Here is a 15,926-nt window from a genome sequence, read left to right as displayed (position 1 = left end):
TGGAGGCGGGGGTGGCCGTTGGGAGAGAAGGGAGGATAAGTCCCCTCCCGGGTGAGGACGTCGTGGGCAGAGCGGAGTCGTTTCCGTGCTTTTCTCGTCCCGCGCCGCCGCAGGCGAGGAGCCGTGGGGACAGTGGGCCCCGGCTGCCCGCAGCATCTCCCAGAGTCCTCCTCCTGAGACACCTGCGGGTCGGGGACGCCACCTTTTGCGTGTATCATACATTTGCTTCTTTTAAGCCCTGGAGGTTTTTAAAGTTGATGGGTGTAGCTTTTGCTTCCTCTGACCCGGGTGACGGGAGGCCGGAGCGTCCCCCGAGCAGGGAATCGCGGGGCGGGGCGCGCAGGGGTGGGCGGGGCTGTGGGCGGGGCGTCCTCCGCCTGGGGCGGCGCCCGGCCGCGGGCGGGAGGCTGTGGCCGCGGCGGCGGCGCGGGCCCAGCGGCGCGGGGATTGGCTGCGGCGGCCGGAGACGTCAGGATCCCGCGGCCCCAGCGGCAGCCCGGCGCGGCGCGGCGCAGTCGGCTCGAGTGCGCACGGCAGTGAGGAGGGCTCCTCCGCCGTCCCACCTTCAGCCGCCGTCTCCGGGCTGCGCCGCTTGAGCCGGGACGCCCCTCCGCTCTCCTTGCCGCCTCCTCCGCCGCGGCCGCCGCTCCTCTCACCGTCGGCGCACACACCATGACGAAGAAAGACAAGAAGTCCTTCAACCAGAGCCTGGCCGAGTGGAAGCTCTTCCTCTACAACCCGACCACCGGAGAGTTCCTGGGGCGCACCGCCAAGAGCTGGGGTGAGCGGGCGGCGGCTGGGCGCCCGGGGCCGGCTGTGGTCCGGGGGGCGCCGGGCGGGATCGGCTGGTCCAGGAAAAGCGGGAGGCGGCTCCCCGCGCGGGGGCCCCAGGAGCCGCCACCGCCTCCGCCCCCCGCAGCGCTTTCCGCCCCCGGCCTCCAGACTCTACCCCGGGCGGCGGCGGCGGCGGCGACCGCGACCGCGGAGCGCGGCCCCATTCATTTCTCCTGGGGCGGGACGGCCCTCGCTGGCGGCCGGAGCGGCGGGGCCCGCGGGCAGCCCCGGCCCGGCCGTGCTGGTTTCTTCCTCCCCTCCGGGAGCGAGGCGCACGTGCGGCCCGGGCCTGCCGCTCCAGCGGCGCGGGAAGCCGGGGACCTACCCGGAGCCGAGCGCCGAGTGTGCGGGGGCCGAGCGCCCGGGCCTCCTTTGTATAGAGCGCGGCGGCCGGGAGAGGCCCGGGCGGAGGCGCGGGCGGCGCCGAGTGGTGCGAGGAAGCCAGACCCTGCCCCACGCCGGGGGAGAGGAAATTTCCACTCCCGCCGCTATCTTGTGACTCGTCTACGCGGCCGCCCCAACCAGTCGGAAGGGTGCGGGTTGAGCGAGTGTTAAGTGTGTGGGTTGCATGAATGCCGCGGTGAGTTACGCCACCAAAGTGCACTTGCTTTGGGGCAGTGACAAGACCTTTACAGCGTGGTTTCTTTTTCTAATGCCTTTTTAATTGCAGAGATTTTCTTCCTTAGCAATTTGTTTCTGGGGGGGGGGGAAGTACATCCTGTCGGAATGGCACAATGTTCTGTGCCTTCCAACGTAGGGATGGTTGGATGTTAGCAGTTTTCCTACACGAGTTCTTTGTTTTAAAAGAAATATTTAAACCATTCACTGGTGTGCTGTTGCTTTAGTGCCTCTTTTTTTTTTTTTTTTGGAAAAATTATATTGATGTCTGAATAAGGACTAGTGCTCACTCTGGCTTTTTCTCTGTTTTGCCTAAAGTAAACTAAGTTTTACTTTTTTTGCGGGGCGGGGGGGGGGCTTTTGAACGAAATTCGTTTGTGGATCTTGACAGATCTTTTTTTCTGCGTCAATCCATTTCTAGAGTTGAGAACTATGGGGGCACATTTTAACGAGAAGCACGAAGAGTACATTAGCTATTAGAGAATTTGCTGCTGACTGGACTTGGCTCCTCCAGAGTGGATGAAAAGGTGGCTTAAGTCCTATCACAGGCTTAAAGCCTTGGAGGTTTTTAGCCCAACCATCACTTTAGAGAAGGAAAAAAAAAAGATCTGGAGAAGTTGTGATTTTGCTGTGCTTAAAATTACATATCCCACAGAGCCAAGAAAAGAACCCAGTTCTTTTTTAATCCTGGTCCAGCGGTTGTATTATTTTACAGATGCCTTGCCTAACTGCATGGTAATCACTCACGATTTTTATTTAAATGGATGTCTTTTGGGAACCCACTAGTGTGATGAGGAAATACGTCTTGCATCCGGAGATAAATGGGGGGGGGGGATGGTGAACAATTATTATTGTTTCTAGATTGCACTAACTTTTGCCGAAGGAGTGTTTGAGTCGTGGAGAAGGATTAATTTTCGTAGACGAACTTTTTCCTTTTCTTAGTGGCTTTTCCAGTCATTAGTATCTTCACTTTGTGTTAGAATGCCATTTCTTACTACAGGTAGGACTCTCTATCTAACCTTTGTATTATATGATATTGGGGTAGAGATTTTATTTGGTATATGCATTTAAATAGATTACCTGTGCACAAATTATCAAAGGATGTAGGACATTCTATAAGAGCAGTAAAAGGAGTACAAGTAAAGTTGGGATTCGTTTTAAGGATTAAGGCAAGACCTTTTATCAAAATTGAAAATAAAGTATTACTCTTATCAACAAATAGTAAACTTCTGTGTTGATTGTAATAATAGTAAGCCAGTGCAGAATGGCATAAGTAGGCAAAAATTATCATATTATCCCATTATCCCAACCTAAGGGCATCTCTCCAAAGGTACGTGGGGAAGTGGTGTGTGGAGGCTGAAAGCCATACTCAGCTCACTAGGCTGTGTACTCTAGAGCATGGGGGTCTGCCCAAGAAGGGGTATCTTGTTCTAATTCTCAGAAAGGCACTGTATGGGCTACCCCGCCTGATCTGATCACCCCGAAGATGCCCATTATTAGTATTTCGGTATACTGGGTAGACTTCAGAAGTGTGTATGCCATTATTTTTCTTTTTTACAAAAAGAGATCATACAGTTAGATGTTTTATCTTTTGAGTAGTCATCTTCCCATGTTAAGATCCGTATCACCATTTTTAAAAGCTGATTAGTGTTCCATTGTATAGTTAGATGTACTGTTGATTTTTTTTTAATAAACAAGTTTATTAACATATATACCTCATGTATGCATGAGAAATAGGGAAAAATGAGTAACTTGATTTTTTTTTCTTTTAATTGAATTATTGAATGTACTGGTCCCTCCTCCCCCATTCCCTTCACCTTTATACATTTTTACAAATTTATTCTCTTGAGATATGTTTCCACTGGTGGAATTCTAAGTCAAGTATAATATATGTAACTCATGTTTTGAAAACGTTAAGTTTTTCTTAAGAAAAAAACTCATTTGTGCAATTTTTTTCCTAGTTGCTTTTGAATTTAATGTCACTGGTGATGAGGGTGGTTACTTCTTTTTTTTTTTTTTATCTTGGTGAAGTTGCTGGGTCTGCAAGTATGTAGAAAAAGGCATTCTACCCCAAGGATTTTATAAAGACATTCATTTAAGATGGTTCCTAATTTTATTTTTTTATATTCAAGTCTTTAGTACGTTTGTCCCATATAATCTGAGGTTCCTTTTCAAATTCATTCGATATTTTAAAAGCACATGTATTTACAAAGCAATTTTGCCATTTCCATTTAGTATAAAGTGAAATATTGCACATTACATCATATTGCCTTATTTAAAACATCTACATATAAAGATTTTTGAGTAGCTACTTAAATATTTGACTAATATCTTACAGTTGGTTATAGCAGTTCAAAATGCTTAAATACAGAAAATCACCTCATTTGATTTTCACACCAACCTTCTAAAGCACACTATGTAGGTGATCAAAGTGTACCTAGAGCATGTTTCTGAAGCTGACCAGTAAGGACACATCAGGAATAAATAGTTGCCATTTATGAAAAAAAAGTTTAGCACTTTGTGGCTGATACTACAAATATTAAGCCGAAATGCATTAAATATAATCGTAGTGAAAGATAGCTTAGAGGTCATCTAGTGGTATTTAAACTGTAGGTAGACCATGTGTTTCAATTAACATTTTTTTAAATAATGAAAAATAGAATAGTAAATATCAAAGTTTATTCTACCTAATAAGTTTATTATGCTCCATGTACCTTTTCTGTATTTTTTATACTTAGATAACCCCAATGTAAAGTGTATTTCTTACTATGTCTCAGTCAGAAAAGCTTAAACCATTAATCTAACCCTGTAGCCGCATTTTATAGGTGAGAAAATTGAACCCACATATCTGACTTGTCCAGATTCACTCATTCAGTGGTAATCCTTGGGCCTCCAAGACCAGAGCTTTTTTTTTTTTTTTTTTTTTTTTAAATTATGACATGACCTCATCTAATGACATCTGCTTTATGGGCTTCTTTAGAGTTCATTAGCTTAAGGTTACTTGTCAATGAATGCTTTATATTAATATTAACTTTGAACTTGAGTACTGATTTCAAAGTCAGTACTGATTTCAGAGTCAGGATTCCGGACCGAAACTATTAACAACTATTTTGTTCATGTGCGTTTTCTTTTGTAATAGGTCCGTGAAGTGCCATTTTCTCAGTCACCTGCTCCTATTGTGGGTCATGCCTCAGTAAATGCTCTGCTTTGGAGATCAGACACTATCCTATCCCTTCTTGGGTATCTGGCTGTAGGGGAGAAGGCAAGTGTGTTTATTTTCCCAGTATCACATGGTTTTCTGAGGTGTTGTTCTTTGTCCTGTGGAGTGTGACTTTCTAAACTTGACAAAAACATGCACATTGGGAAAGTGATAGGACTTGCCTGTGTGCAGACTGTACTCGAAGGTCAGTGGTGGGTGTGGCAGAGCCATCCTTAGCCATCATGATGGACTAGCAGGAGCAGTACTTCCTAGGCAGGTAGCAGCAGGGGAAGTTGGTAAGTTTATGTGTTGTGTTCCAGACACCATTGGAATTACCATAGTATGTGCTTTACCGTTGCTAAAGAGCAGCCTCCCCCACCCCTAAAATCATTTGATTTCTTTGAAATTGAAGTTTGAATTTGTATGTCTAGAATTAAATTATCAATAGCTGCGTCCAAAGAATTATAATACCCTCCTATCTTTTGGGAAAAGTAATTTTTCCGTGATTTATCATTATGTTTGATTAAGGACCCATCATTGAACACTGTATAATAGGAGGAGGAAAAATCCGCTTAACTTTGAAAGATACATTTATTGTTTTCTAATTAATGCATTTATGTTGATTTTGAAGTAAACTCACCTGTAATCTTTAACCATTTAGAATAACCACTGTTAACATTTTAATCGTTTTCCTAGAGTAAATAAAAAATTTTAAATGTATAAATAAAGATTTTAAATATACTGTTAGATACCTAGTTTTATTACTGAATGTTTGAAGGGAGTGTTTTTTTATTCCTCTGCCACCTTCTTAGAGGCTGAGGCATTGGGAGTGTCCTTGGCCCTCTCTGTAACCTCTGTGGGAACGGTCCACACTTCTGCTAGAACTTACGTATTCTGGTGGCTTTCGTGTTAGGACTCCCAAATCTGTATCTCTTAGTCACATGGCTTTTTCATATTTCAACCCACTGTCTGTGAGAAATCTTCAGTTGGCTATTTCATGGGTACCTCTTCATGTAAATCTCCATTGTCCCTAGGTGCTCCTTAGCATAAAATACAAACTCTTTATAATCTCACTGGCGTATTCCTCTCCTGTCATCTCTCTCTACTATTTTACGTATTTCTCTCTTATCCCTTCTGGGCTTGTTTCCTTGCTTCTGAGCCTCTTTGCTTCACCTTGGCATGGCTACTCAGCTGTCAGCTTGGATGGCCTGATCCCTGGTAAATATTTCTGATCACCTGTTTGCCTTAAGACTGTGTCAAGTGCTCCTGTGTATCCCATAATACTGTTTTCTGTTATAGCATTTATGACTTTATGTAGTACCGTTGTTGCCCATTTATTGGACTGTAAGCTTGTTATTCATGTCTTACTCATCTTTGATTCTCTAACACCTAGCCTGTGGCCTGGCACTTAGTAGGAATGTAATAAAAATCATTGAATGAATGAGCACTGTTATGAAATGTTCCCGTGAAATAGTCTTTTGCAACATTGTTGGTTTTTTTGGGGGGAGGGGGGATATTAGGGAACTGTTTTTCCAGGACCCATCAGCTCCAAGTCAAGTCATTGTTTTCAATCTAGTTGGGGAGGGTGCACGGCACTGGCCCACGTGGGAATCAGACTGGTGACCTTGGTGTTAATGAGCACTGCACTCTAACCAACTGAGCCAACTAGCTGCCCTGCAACTTTGTTTTAAATGTCTGATGGTATTGGTGTATCATAGTATAATGGTTCCCCTAAGGTTTGGACATTCCACACTCCACCCTCTTTTTTTGTTTTTTTGTTTTTTTGCTACAGCATTTAGATTTACATAGTTCAGTGTTCTGAAGAAGCCTCCACTTAGCTTTCTCATTGGCTACTTAGCTGAGTTTGTGACCTGGGTTGTATATCTGGTTAGGATGATAGAACCAGGGTTATTATTCAGGTCTCCTGAGTCCTGCTTTACTGTTTTTTAGGCTTTTTCTTTTTAATCTTACCTGCTCTCAGATTTAATGGGGTCTTGTGTAATATTGTCCGTTCCGCTACAGGGTGCTATTGCTAATATTTCTGAAAATAATTCTCTAACTTAGCCTGCCACATACCTGTTTAAGCTTTGTTACTGAGTTGTTTGTGGAGTTGGCTCTATTTGTGACTTTCACTTAGTATTTTGCTAGTGCCATGGTAAGGTATGACTTTGGAACTGACCCTTGTCCAAGTCATGAAGCACTTTTCTTTGGACAGTATCTGGTGCATAAAAAGTGGCCGTATACGAGGTGTGATCAAACACTATGGTGAATGTTTAAAATGAAAAAAAATGTATCACAGTAAAAGATAATGCCATTACTCCTCCTCAAAATACTCCCTCTCACTTCGAACACACTTATCCCATTGTTCTTGCCACTTTTTCAAGCAGTTCTGGAAGTCCTCTTTCGTGAGTGTCTTTAGTTGCGCTCTCATTGGCTGCCTTGATGTTCTGAATCGATTCAAAACGTTTACATTTCATGGTCATTTTGACTTTGGGGAAGAACCAGAAGTCACACGGTGCCAGATCCGGTGAATAAGGTGGATGAGGACACACTGTAATGTTTTTATTTGACAGAAATTGCCATATACCAGAAGCGATGTGTGACACAGAGTGTCGTTATGATGGAGGATGATTTACGGCACGCTTTAAAACACTTTCTCTTAACCGTAGCTCACACCAGACTGACTGCACCGAACAAGGTGAAACTTGTCACACACTGTTACTAAGGTTCGATGCCCATATTGAAGATCCCTGCCTTTCCGTTGGATGGCACTCGGCAGCAGCATTCACCATGTTTTTTGATCACAGTGGAAAGGCTCCCTGTCACATATCACTTCTGGTATATGGCAATTTCTGTCAAATAAAAACATGACGGTGTGTCCTCATCCACCTTATTCACCAGATCTGGCACCGTGCGACTTCTGACTCTTTCCCAAAGTCTGAATGATTCAGGACATCGAGGCAGCCACAACGGCACAACTAAAGATACTCACGAAAGAGGACTTCCAGAACTGCTTCAGAAAGTGGCAAGAACGATGGGATGCGGGTGTTTGAAGAGAGGGGGAGGATTTTGAGGGGGATTAATGGCAATGTGTCTTTTACTGTAATAAATTTTTAAAAATTTAAACATTCACCATTCACCATTTTTTTGATCACACTGTGTGTATGTAAAATACACTCTTTCCCCCACCCCCCACTCCATGCTTCTTTAACCATTCCTCTCCTTGTACCTTCCTGTCTGCTCTTCCCTCTCATGTTCCCTAAATGTCTGTTTCCCAGGCTCTGTCTTTGGTTTTGTTTACTCTTCATGGTCTTCCCTTGCCATCTCATAAAACAATTGCCGAGATCACTCACAGGTTTTGCTTCTTGACTAACATCCCTCTCAGATTCCAGTTGCTTCATGAATATTCCCATAAACCCGAGAGAGTGAGGCTTAGATGATTCCAGTACCTTATATATCACCTAGTAAATGGAGCTCTCCTCTTTCTCCACTGAAGGCCTGAATTGCTCCTATGTTTGCAGTTTTTTAAAGGAGCATTGCTATTTTTGTCATTTGGGCTCAATACCTGGCCAGGTGGTGCCAGTTCTACGTCCATAATACCTCTTGAATCTGTGACCCACACCCTCATTGCCACTGCTATTAATTCAGGAATTAATTTTCTCTGGCCTGTTCACCCTGCAGACACCCCTTGTCCCCAATATTTTCTGATAGTACACTTTCAGGGAGCCTAGGATGCTCATTTTTCCTAGCTTCATAATGCTAACCACTGATTGGAAATTTCTTAGCCCTTAACACTCCCACCAAACTGCCCTACTTTATTAATATCTGGTCGTGCGTTTTCTTTTAAATTCTCTGATTACAAATCTTAAAGCACCCGATAAAAGAGCTTCTGGAACTTTTTCAAAGTTGTTTCAAGTTCACATAGCGCATTGGCTTTCCAACTTTTTTTATCTGCAGCTTTTGAAAAAGTACAGTGTTGTCGACTCTGAGAAAGTGGGCTCTTAGCGCCTGCTGCATCCCCACAAAGTTCCAAGGACTCATCGGAGTCACTGTGACCCACACCAGTGCAAGTAACCTCACTGCTATCCGGTTATTTCTAAGGCTGCAGCTTTGGTCCTACTACTCCCCGTACCCGATAGCACCTAGAACTTTGTATCCTGGGTTAAAGGTGTTTATATATTATCGCTCCTACTAACTAGATGATTTACATCTGCATTGTGTATCCCTACAACCAGCACGTAGTCGACACTATTGTTTTGATGAACAAATTATCATTTAATTAGTTTCAGTTTGTGATTCACCTGTTCATTGGGCTAAAGTTGAGAGTGTTATAGGTTAATTGCTATAGCTTCACACTGAAAGTCTTATTGTAGAGAAACTTGTGCCTAAAGACAATTCCCCTTAGCTCACCATGAGTCTGTTCCACTAAACTTCTGATTCATTTTGAAGTTTGCAGATAGGGCGTCACAGTAACAGTGAGCCTGTTGGTATTGTTACAGATACATATATATATACACGTGTATATATAAAGTAAGTTTTTTAACTTCATGAATCTTAGAAGTACACAAATATACTAAGAAGGCAACCCAACTAGAACTCAGAATATAGACCTGAATTCTAGTTCCACATCTCCATCTCAGCTTAGATAATATTTAAAATCTCATTTTTCTCTATAAGAGAAAAGTTGTATGAGATAGTTTTAAATGTCACTTTGAAATGAAAGCAAAGCCTATATGAATGCTTTAGAACAGGAGGCAGCAAACTTTTTCTTTAATGACCAGATAATATTTTAGGCTTTGCCAGCCATACGGTGCCTGTGACTACTCAACTCTGTTATTGTCACTTGAAAGTGGCCACAGACAATATGTAAACTAATGGGCGTAGCTGTTTTTCAATGTTTTATTTACAAAAACGGGTAGCCTCTGTGGTTTGCTGACCTCTCCTTGGAACTTAAGAGTCAGTGGTCTAGGTTGACCCAAGAAACCTGAACTGGTCTTAAGTGGAATGTGGATTCTTGGCTTTGTTCTTTTCATGTAACAAAAGTAACACCACTGTTTGAATTTTTACAGTATAGATGTGAACAATCAGTAAGTCTTCTGTCATCCTCTGCTTCTTCCCTGGGTGACCACTGTTAACTGTAATACTTCTTAAAACATAATACTTGGTGTATCTACTTTGGATAAACTCCTAGGTGTTTACCCAAGAGAAATGAAAACATATCCATGAAAATACTTGTATAAGAATATTCATAGTTGTTCCAAACTGGGAATAGCCCAAGTGTCTGTCAGCAGGAAAATGGGTAAACAAACTGGTGTGTCCACACAATGGAATACTACTCAACAGTAAAAAGGAACAAAGATACACAAAACCTGGATGAATCTCACAGTGAGGCTTAGTGTAAAGAAGCTTCACGGAAGAGAATACATACTATATGATTTCAATTACGTGAAATTTCTAAAGTAATACGTATCTGTGCTGGAAAAAAGCCCAGAATGGTGTTTGCCTCTAGGGCAGTGGGCATGAGAATTGACTGGGGAGGGGCATGAGAACTGTGTAGGAGGATGGTAATGTCTGTATCTTGATAGGAGTTTGAATCAGGAGAATGCATCTGTCAGAAGCCGTCTGTTGGTACATTGGAGACTTGTGTGTTTCAAGGTAATTTTTCTCTCCATTTTAGTTAATATGCATGCTGGTGTTTAGGGGTGAAGTGTACTGACATCTGCAACTTGAAATGCATACAAAATAAGTAAATGGTGAATAGCTACGAGATAAATATAAGAGTTTTAACTGTAGAATCTGGAAGGGTTTATTGGTGTTCCTTAGATTTAACTCTTCTGTGTATTTGTAAATATTCCTAACTGCAGCTTGGAGAAAAAAATACATGAATACGTTCGTATGTTTCTCTTTACTGCCTTCCACCAATCATGGAGTCTTTCCTGAAGATTATTTATCAGTATTCCTGTCCTTTTTCAGTGCATTTACATATGTGTATCTATGGCTATCTATGAAATATCTAGGTATAAGTAATTTTCTACTTTTACAAGAGTAATAGGAAAAATATATGTCCTAGAACTTGCTTTTTTTTCACTTAGTATGTCTTGGTCATGTTTCCATGTCAGTAAAATAGATTTATTCCTTTGAATCATTTCACAATAGTCCATAGTGTAGAGATAAATATATCCAAGATACATAAATTTCTTTGTGAATATTTAGATTGTGTCCAAGTTTTCTCTTAAAAATTGCTGCAGTATGTGTGTTTAACTATTTAGGGTAGATACTGAGAAATGGAATCTCCAGTTTATGGTATATGCTTATTTTTATTATTAATAGACTGTCCTCTAAAAAAGCCGTACCAATTTATACTCCCACCAGCAGTGGATAAAAGAATCTATTTCCCTTCAACTTTCTGAGCATTGGACATTCTCACTCTTTAAAAATTTTGTGAGTTTGCTGGTATCTGGTTGGTTTAAGTTGCAATTTATCTGATAACTGCAACTGAGGATATTTTTATGTTTACTCAGTTTCCATTTCTTCTCAGTCTCTTGCTCATCTTTTTTATCTTTTTTGTCTCTTTACTCTTTTTCTTTTTTTTAAAGATTTTATTGGGGAAGGGGAACAGGACTTTATTGAGGAACAGTGTGTACTTCCAGGACTTTTTTCCAAGTCAAGTTGTTGTCCTTTCAATCTTAGTTGTGGAGGGTGCCGTTTAGCTTCAAGTTGTTGTCCTTTCAGTCTTAGTTGTGGAGGGCGCAGCTCAGCTCCAGGTCCAGTTGCCATTTGTCTAGTTGCAGGGGGCACAGCCCACCATCCCTTGCGGGACTTGAGGAATCGAACTGGCAACCTTGTGGTTGAGAGTCCACTGCCTGGCCCATGTGGGAATCAAACTGGCAGCCTTTGGAGTTAGGAGCATGGAGCTCCAACTGCTTGAGTCACCTGGCCGGCCCAATTTTTTGTTGTTTTTTGTTTCTGTTGTTTTTGGATTTTGTAATTTAAGTCATGATCACTTTGGGAGCAATGTGCTAAGTTTTAAAGAGTTTGTATTCTGGTGACTGAAACCTTCTACATATATTAGATAACTGTCAGTTGCGTTTTAAAAATACTGTCCTTTTGTTATTGTATACTCAGTCTGTATTTCTGGGAGAGGTCTGCTAAAATATACTCATGATTGTGATAAGTTTTGTAATTCTACTTCTGTTTTATATATTGCAAGCCACGTAGCATCACAAAGGTTCATGGCTGTCATGATATATCTTGATTTTTATTTACTGTTTATTAATACAAAATATTTTTGCCCTGTTTAATTTTAAACAAATTAAAATTTTTAACTTTATATAAAATACAAACTAATATAGTGACAAGATCACTGGCTGACTGATGAAGAATGTGTAGGTTGTAAAAAGAGCACAAGGGAATCTTTTGGAGGTAATGGAAATTTCTGTATTTTTAGTGTAATGGTGGTTTTACAGATTATACAACAGTCAACCTAGAATTGTGCATTTGAAATCAATGAAAGTTATTGTACATGAGTTATTCCTTAGATCTGATGAGGGAGAGGAATTCCAATCCCTTCCTTATTCAGAGGTAATCGCTGTGAATTTACTTTGTACATTTGTGGTACATTAACAAACACTATGTATATATACATACATATGAGTATATTTATTGAATTCTGTACTCTTGAATATTTTAAATTTAAGTACTGTGGTATGTATCATTTTGAGGTTACTTTTTCCTCTTAGGGTTTTTGACTACTTTTTTTGACATTCTTTTTTAACTAGTACTTATAGTTTTCCATTGCTATATTTTATTTCTCCCTTGCTTTTTTGGAGGATTCTTGAGTTAACAATTTTTTGCTATTGCTTTTCAATTTTTTTTTGTATTGCATGACCAATTTCAGGTAGGATTTGAGGGAGGTAATCCTGAGTCCTTGTGTCTGGAAATGTCCTTTTGTTTTTTGGTTGATCTTTTAGTTCACAATCATTTTTCATCAATTTGGAATATATTGTTTCACTTTTGGCTAGTGAGATATCTGATATTGGTCATATTTCTCTGCCTTACGTAATCTGTTTTGTCTTTTTAGAAACTTTAAGAAATTATTTATTTTTGGTGTTCTGAAATTTCACCTGTTTGTGTCTAGGTATAGGATATTTTCCAACTTTTGCCAATCTAGATAGAAAATTTATTTCTTTGAGCATTCTTCCCCCTCTTCTGGTGGAATTTCTTTTAGATTTGTTGGCACTAATCAAGATAATATTCATCACTCCCAAAATTTCCTCTTGCCCCTTTTTAATCCACCTCTCTACCTCCCTGATCTCCATGCAAAAACAGACCAGCTTTTTGACACTTTAGTTTGCGTTTTCTCAAATTTTAAAGACATGGAATCATGCAGTGTGTACTCTAGGGGTTGGGGAAGTAGGCGCTGACTTCTTTCATTCAGCATAATTATTTTGAGAAATAGTTCATGAACAGTATTGATATAGACGAATTGATTCATCTGTTGATGTGCATTTGGGTTATTTGCAGTTTTTAGTGATTACAAATAAAGCATCTGTGACTATTCATACACCTTTTCCTCTATAAACATGTGCTTTCATTTTTCTTGGTCACATATCTAGGAATGTATTGACGAGATGTTATCGTAGGTGTATATTGCTAACTTTTCAAAAAATTGCCTCACTGTTTTGTAGAATGTTTTCGTGTTGTTTTTGTTTTGTTTTAGTGCATTCCTACCGTGTATGAGAATTGCAGTTGCTCCACTCCTGGACCATCACTTGGTATGGTCAGTCTTGAACATTTCTAGCACATTCTGGGGAGCGAGTGGTGGCGGCTCACAGTGATTTTCATTTGCCCTCCCTTGATGATTAATGGTGTCATGAGAACCTTTTCATGAGCTTTTTCTTTTTTTCCCCCCCTTTTTCTGCCTCCCCTCCACCCCTGCATTCCGGTAGTTCAAACCGTTGTTCCTCAGTCTAGTTGTGTAGAACACAGCTCCCTGGCCCGTGCTGGTATTATGAGCCTTGCACTCCCCAACCCCTGGCTTGAGGCAGTTGTTTGCTGGTCGGCCACTTACAACTGTTCTCGCTGGCTGCTGGCCGCTCACATGGTAGCCTATGGAAGCACACAGCAGCCCAGGGCAGCCCACACCAGCCCAGCTCCAAGGAGAGCCGTTGTTCATGGTCTTAGCTGTAGAGGGCGCAGCTCCCTGGCCCATGTGGGAATCGAACTGACCACCTCAGCATTAGGAGCTCGGCGCTCCAACCACCTGAACCACCAGAGCCAGCCTGAGCTTAGTTTTCTAATCCTTACATCTTTGGTGAAGTTTCTGTTCAAAACTTTTGCCCATTTAAAAAAAATAATGTTATTGTAAGAGTTCATATATTCTAGATGCAAGGAGGCCCTTTATTGGTTAAATGTTTTGTAAAAATTTTCTCCCAGTCTTCATCCCATGTACAAAAATTAATGCAAAGTGGATCATAGACTGAAACATAGGAACTAAAGCTATAAAATTCTTAGAAGAAAACTTTATGACTTTGGATTAGGCAATGGTGTCTTTGCTGTGACACCAAAAGCACAAGCAACCAAAGAACAAATAAATTGGACTTCGTCAAGATTAAGGACTTTTCTGCTTTAAAAACACTACCATGAAAGTAAAAAGATAATCCATAGAAAGGGGGAAAATAATTGTACATCTTATATCTGATATGAGGCTTGTATCTATAATATATAAAGAACTCTTATAACTCAGTTAAATAAAAAGACAACCCAATTTAAAACTGGGCCAAAGACCTGAATAGACAGTGAAAGAAGACACAAATGGCTAATAATCTCATGAGAAGAGGCTCAACATCATTAGCCATTAGGGAAATGCAGATTGTACCCACAGTAGGATACCACTTCACATCCACTAGGATGTATAAAATTACAATACGAGGTATTATGACGTGGAGAAATTGGAACTTTGCTGGTGGGAATATAGTATGGTACAGCTGCTTTAGGAAACAGTCTGGCACATACTCAAGGCTAAACATAGAGTTAGCATATGACCCAGCAATTCCACTCATAGACGAATGGAATGTGAATTATACCTCAATAAAAAGTTATTTTTAAAAACCCAAATATACAAAGGATTTTAAACTTGCACTTGTCCATATATTAACTTGTACTTACCCATATCATTGATTTTTTAAAATTATGGGCCGGCCCGATGGCTCAGGCGGTTAGAGCTCCATGCTCCTATCTCCGAAGGCTGCCGGTTCGATTCCCACATGAGCCAGTGGGCTCTCAACCACAAGGCTGCCGGGTTTGACTCCTCGAGTCCCACAAGGGATGGTGGGCTGCGCCCCCTGCAACTAAGATTGAACACAGCACTTTGAGCAGAGCTTCCACTGAGCTCCCAGATGGCTCAGTTGGTTGGAGAGTGTCCTCTCAACCACAAGGTTGCAGGTTGGATTCCCACAAGGGATGGTGGGCTGCGCCCCCTGCAACTAGAAACGGGCAACTGGACATGGACCTGAGCTGCGCCCTCCACAACGAAGACTGAAAGGACAACAAAGTGAAGCTGAACAGCACCTTCCATGGCTGAGATTGAAAGGACAACAATTTGACTTGGAAAAAAAGTCCTGGAAGTACACACTGTTCCCCAATAAAGTCCTGTTCCCTTCCCCAATAAAATCTTTAAAAAAATAAAAATTAAAAATAAAAAAATAAAATATTATACTTGCCTCTGCTTTAATAAAAAAATTTTAAACTAAACAATGCTAATTTATATACGAAGGGGAAGTTGTTTCTAGTCATCAGAATTCTCTGAGAAGAGACAGTCTTTCCAGTATGTAGGTATTCGGGTTACTAGGAAGTTTGCAGGCGTAGGGAGTCAGATCATAGGGTCTCAAAGTGTGTTGAGCCAGGTGTGTCATGTGCAGTACTTGATGAAGCCTAAAGATCCCCCCAACCCCCATTACCTGTGCCAGTGTTGTATAACAAAGAATTTGTGTGGTCTTTGTCCCAGGTTCCTAGCACAGAGCTTCTAAATACTCTGGGAATTTCCTGGGTGATAGGGGTGTTTTTATTATGCTGATAGAGTGACTGGTAGTGGGCCCCTAGACAGTTCCATGGGGGGCTGGTACCCAGAAGGACCAACCATGTGATTGGAGCTCGCCTGACTTCTCCAGGGGTTGAAGATTGAGTTCAATCACGTGGCCAATGATTTAGTCAGTCATACCTGCCTAATGAAACCCGTAACTCTGGATACTGAGGCTTCGGGGAACTTCCAGGTTGG

The 15,926-nt window shown here is 41.6% G+C and overlaps 1 protein-coding gene across 1 annotated transcript in view; it reads left to right on the top strand.

Moving 5' to 3' along the window:
- The first annotated feature begins 395 nt into the window (after positions 1-395).
- ATP1B3 (ATPase Na+/K+ transporting subunit beta 3) overlaps positions 396-15,926 on the top strand; it is a 39,340-nt gene continuing 23,809 nt past the window's right edge. The window contains exon 1 of the mRNA XM_081072990.1: positions 396-781. Coding sequence (XP_080929116.1) covers positions 673-781 — 109 coding nt within the window. The 5' untranslated portion in view covers positions 396-672. The remainder of the gene's footprint in view (positions 782-15,926) is intronic.

Source organism: Rhinolophus hipposideros, assembly GCF_964194185.1.
Source record: "Rhinolophus hipposideros genome assembly, chromosome: 14".
Taxonomy (NCBI): Eukaryota; Metazoa; Chordata; class Mammalia; order Chiroptera; family Rhinolophidae; genus Rhinolophus; species Rhinolophus hipposideros.
Note: the sequence above shows the minus strand (reverse complement) of the source record. Positions and strands in the feature narration are given on the sequence as shown.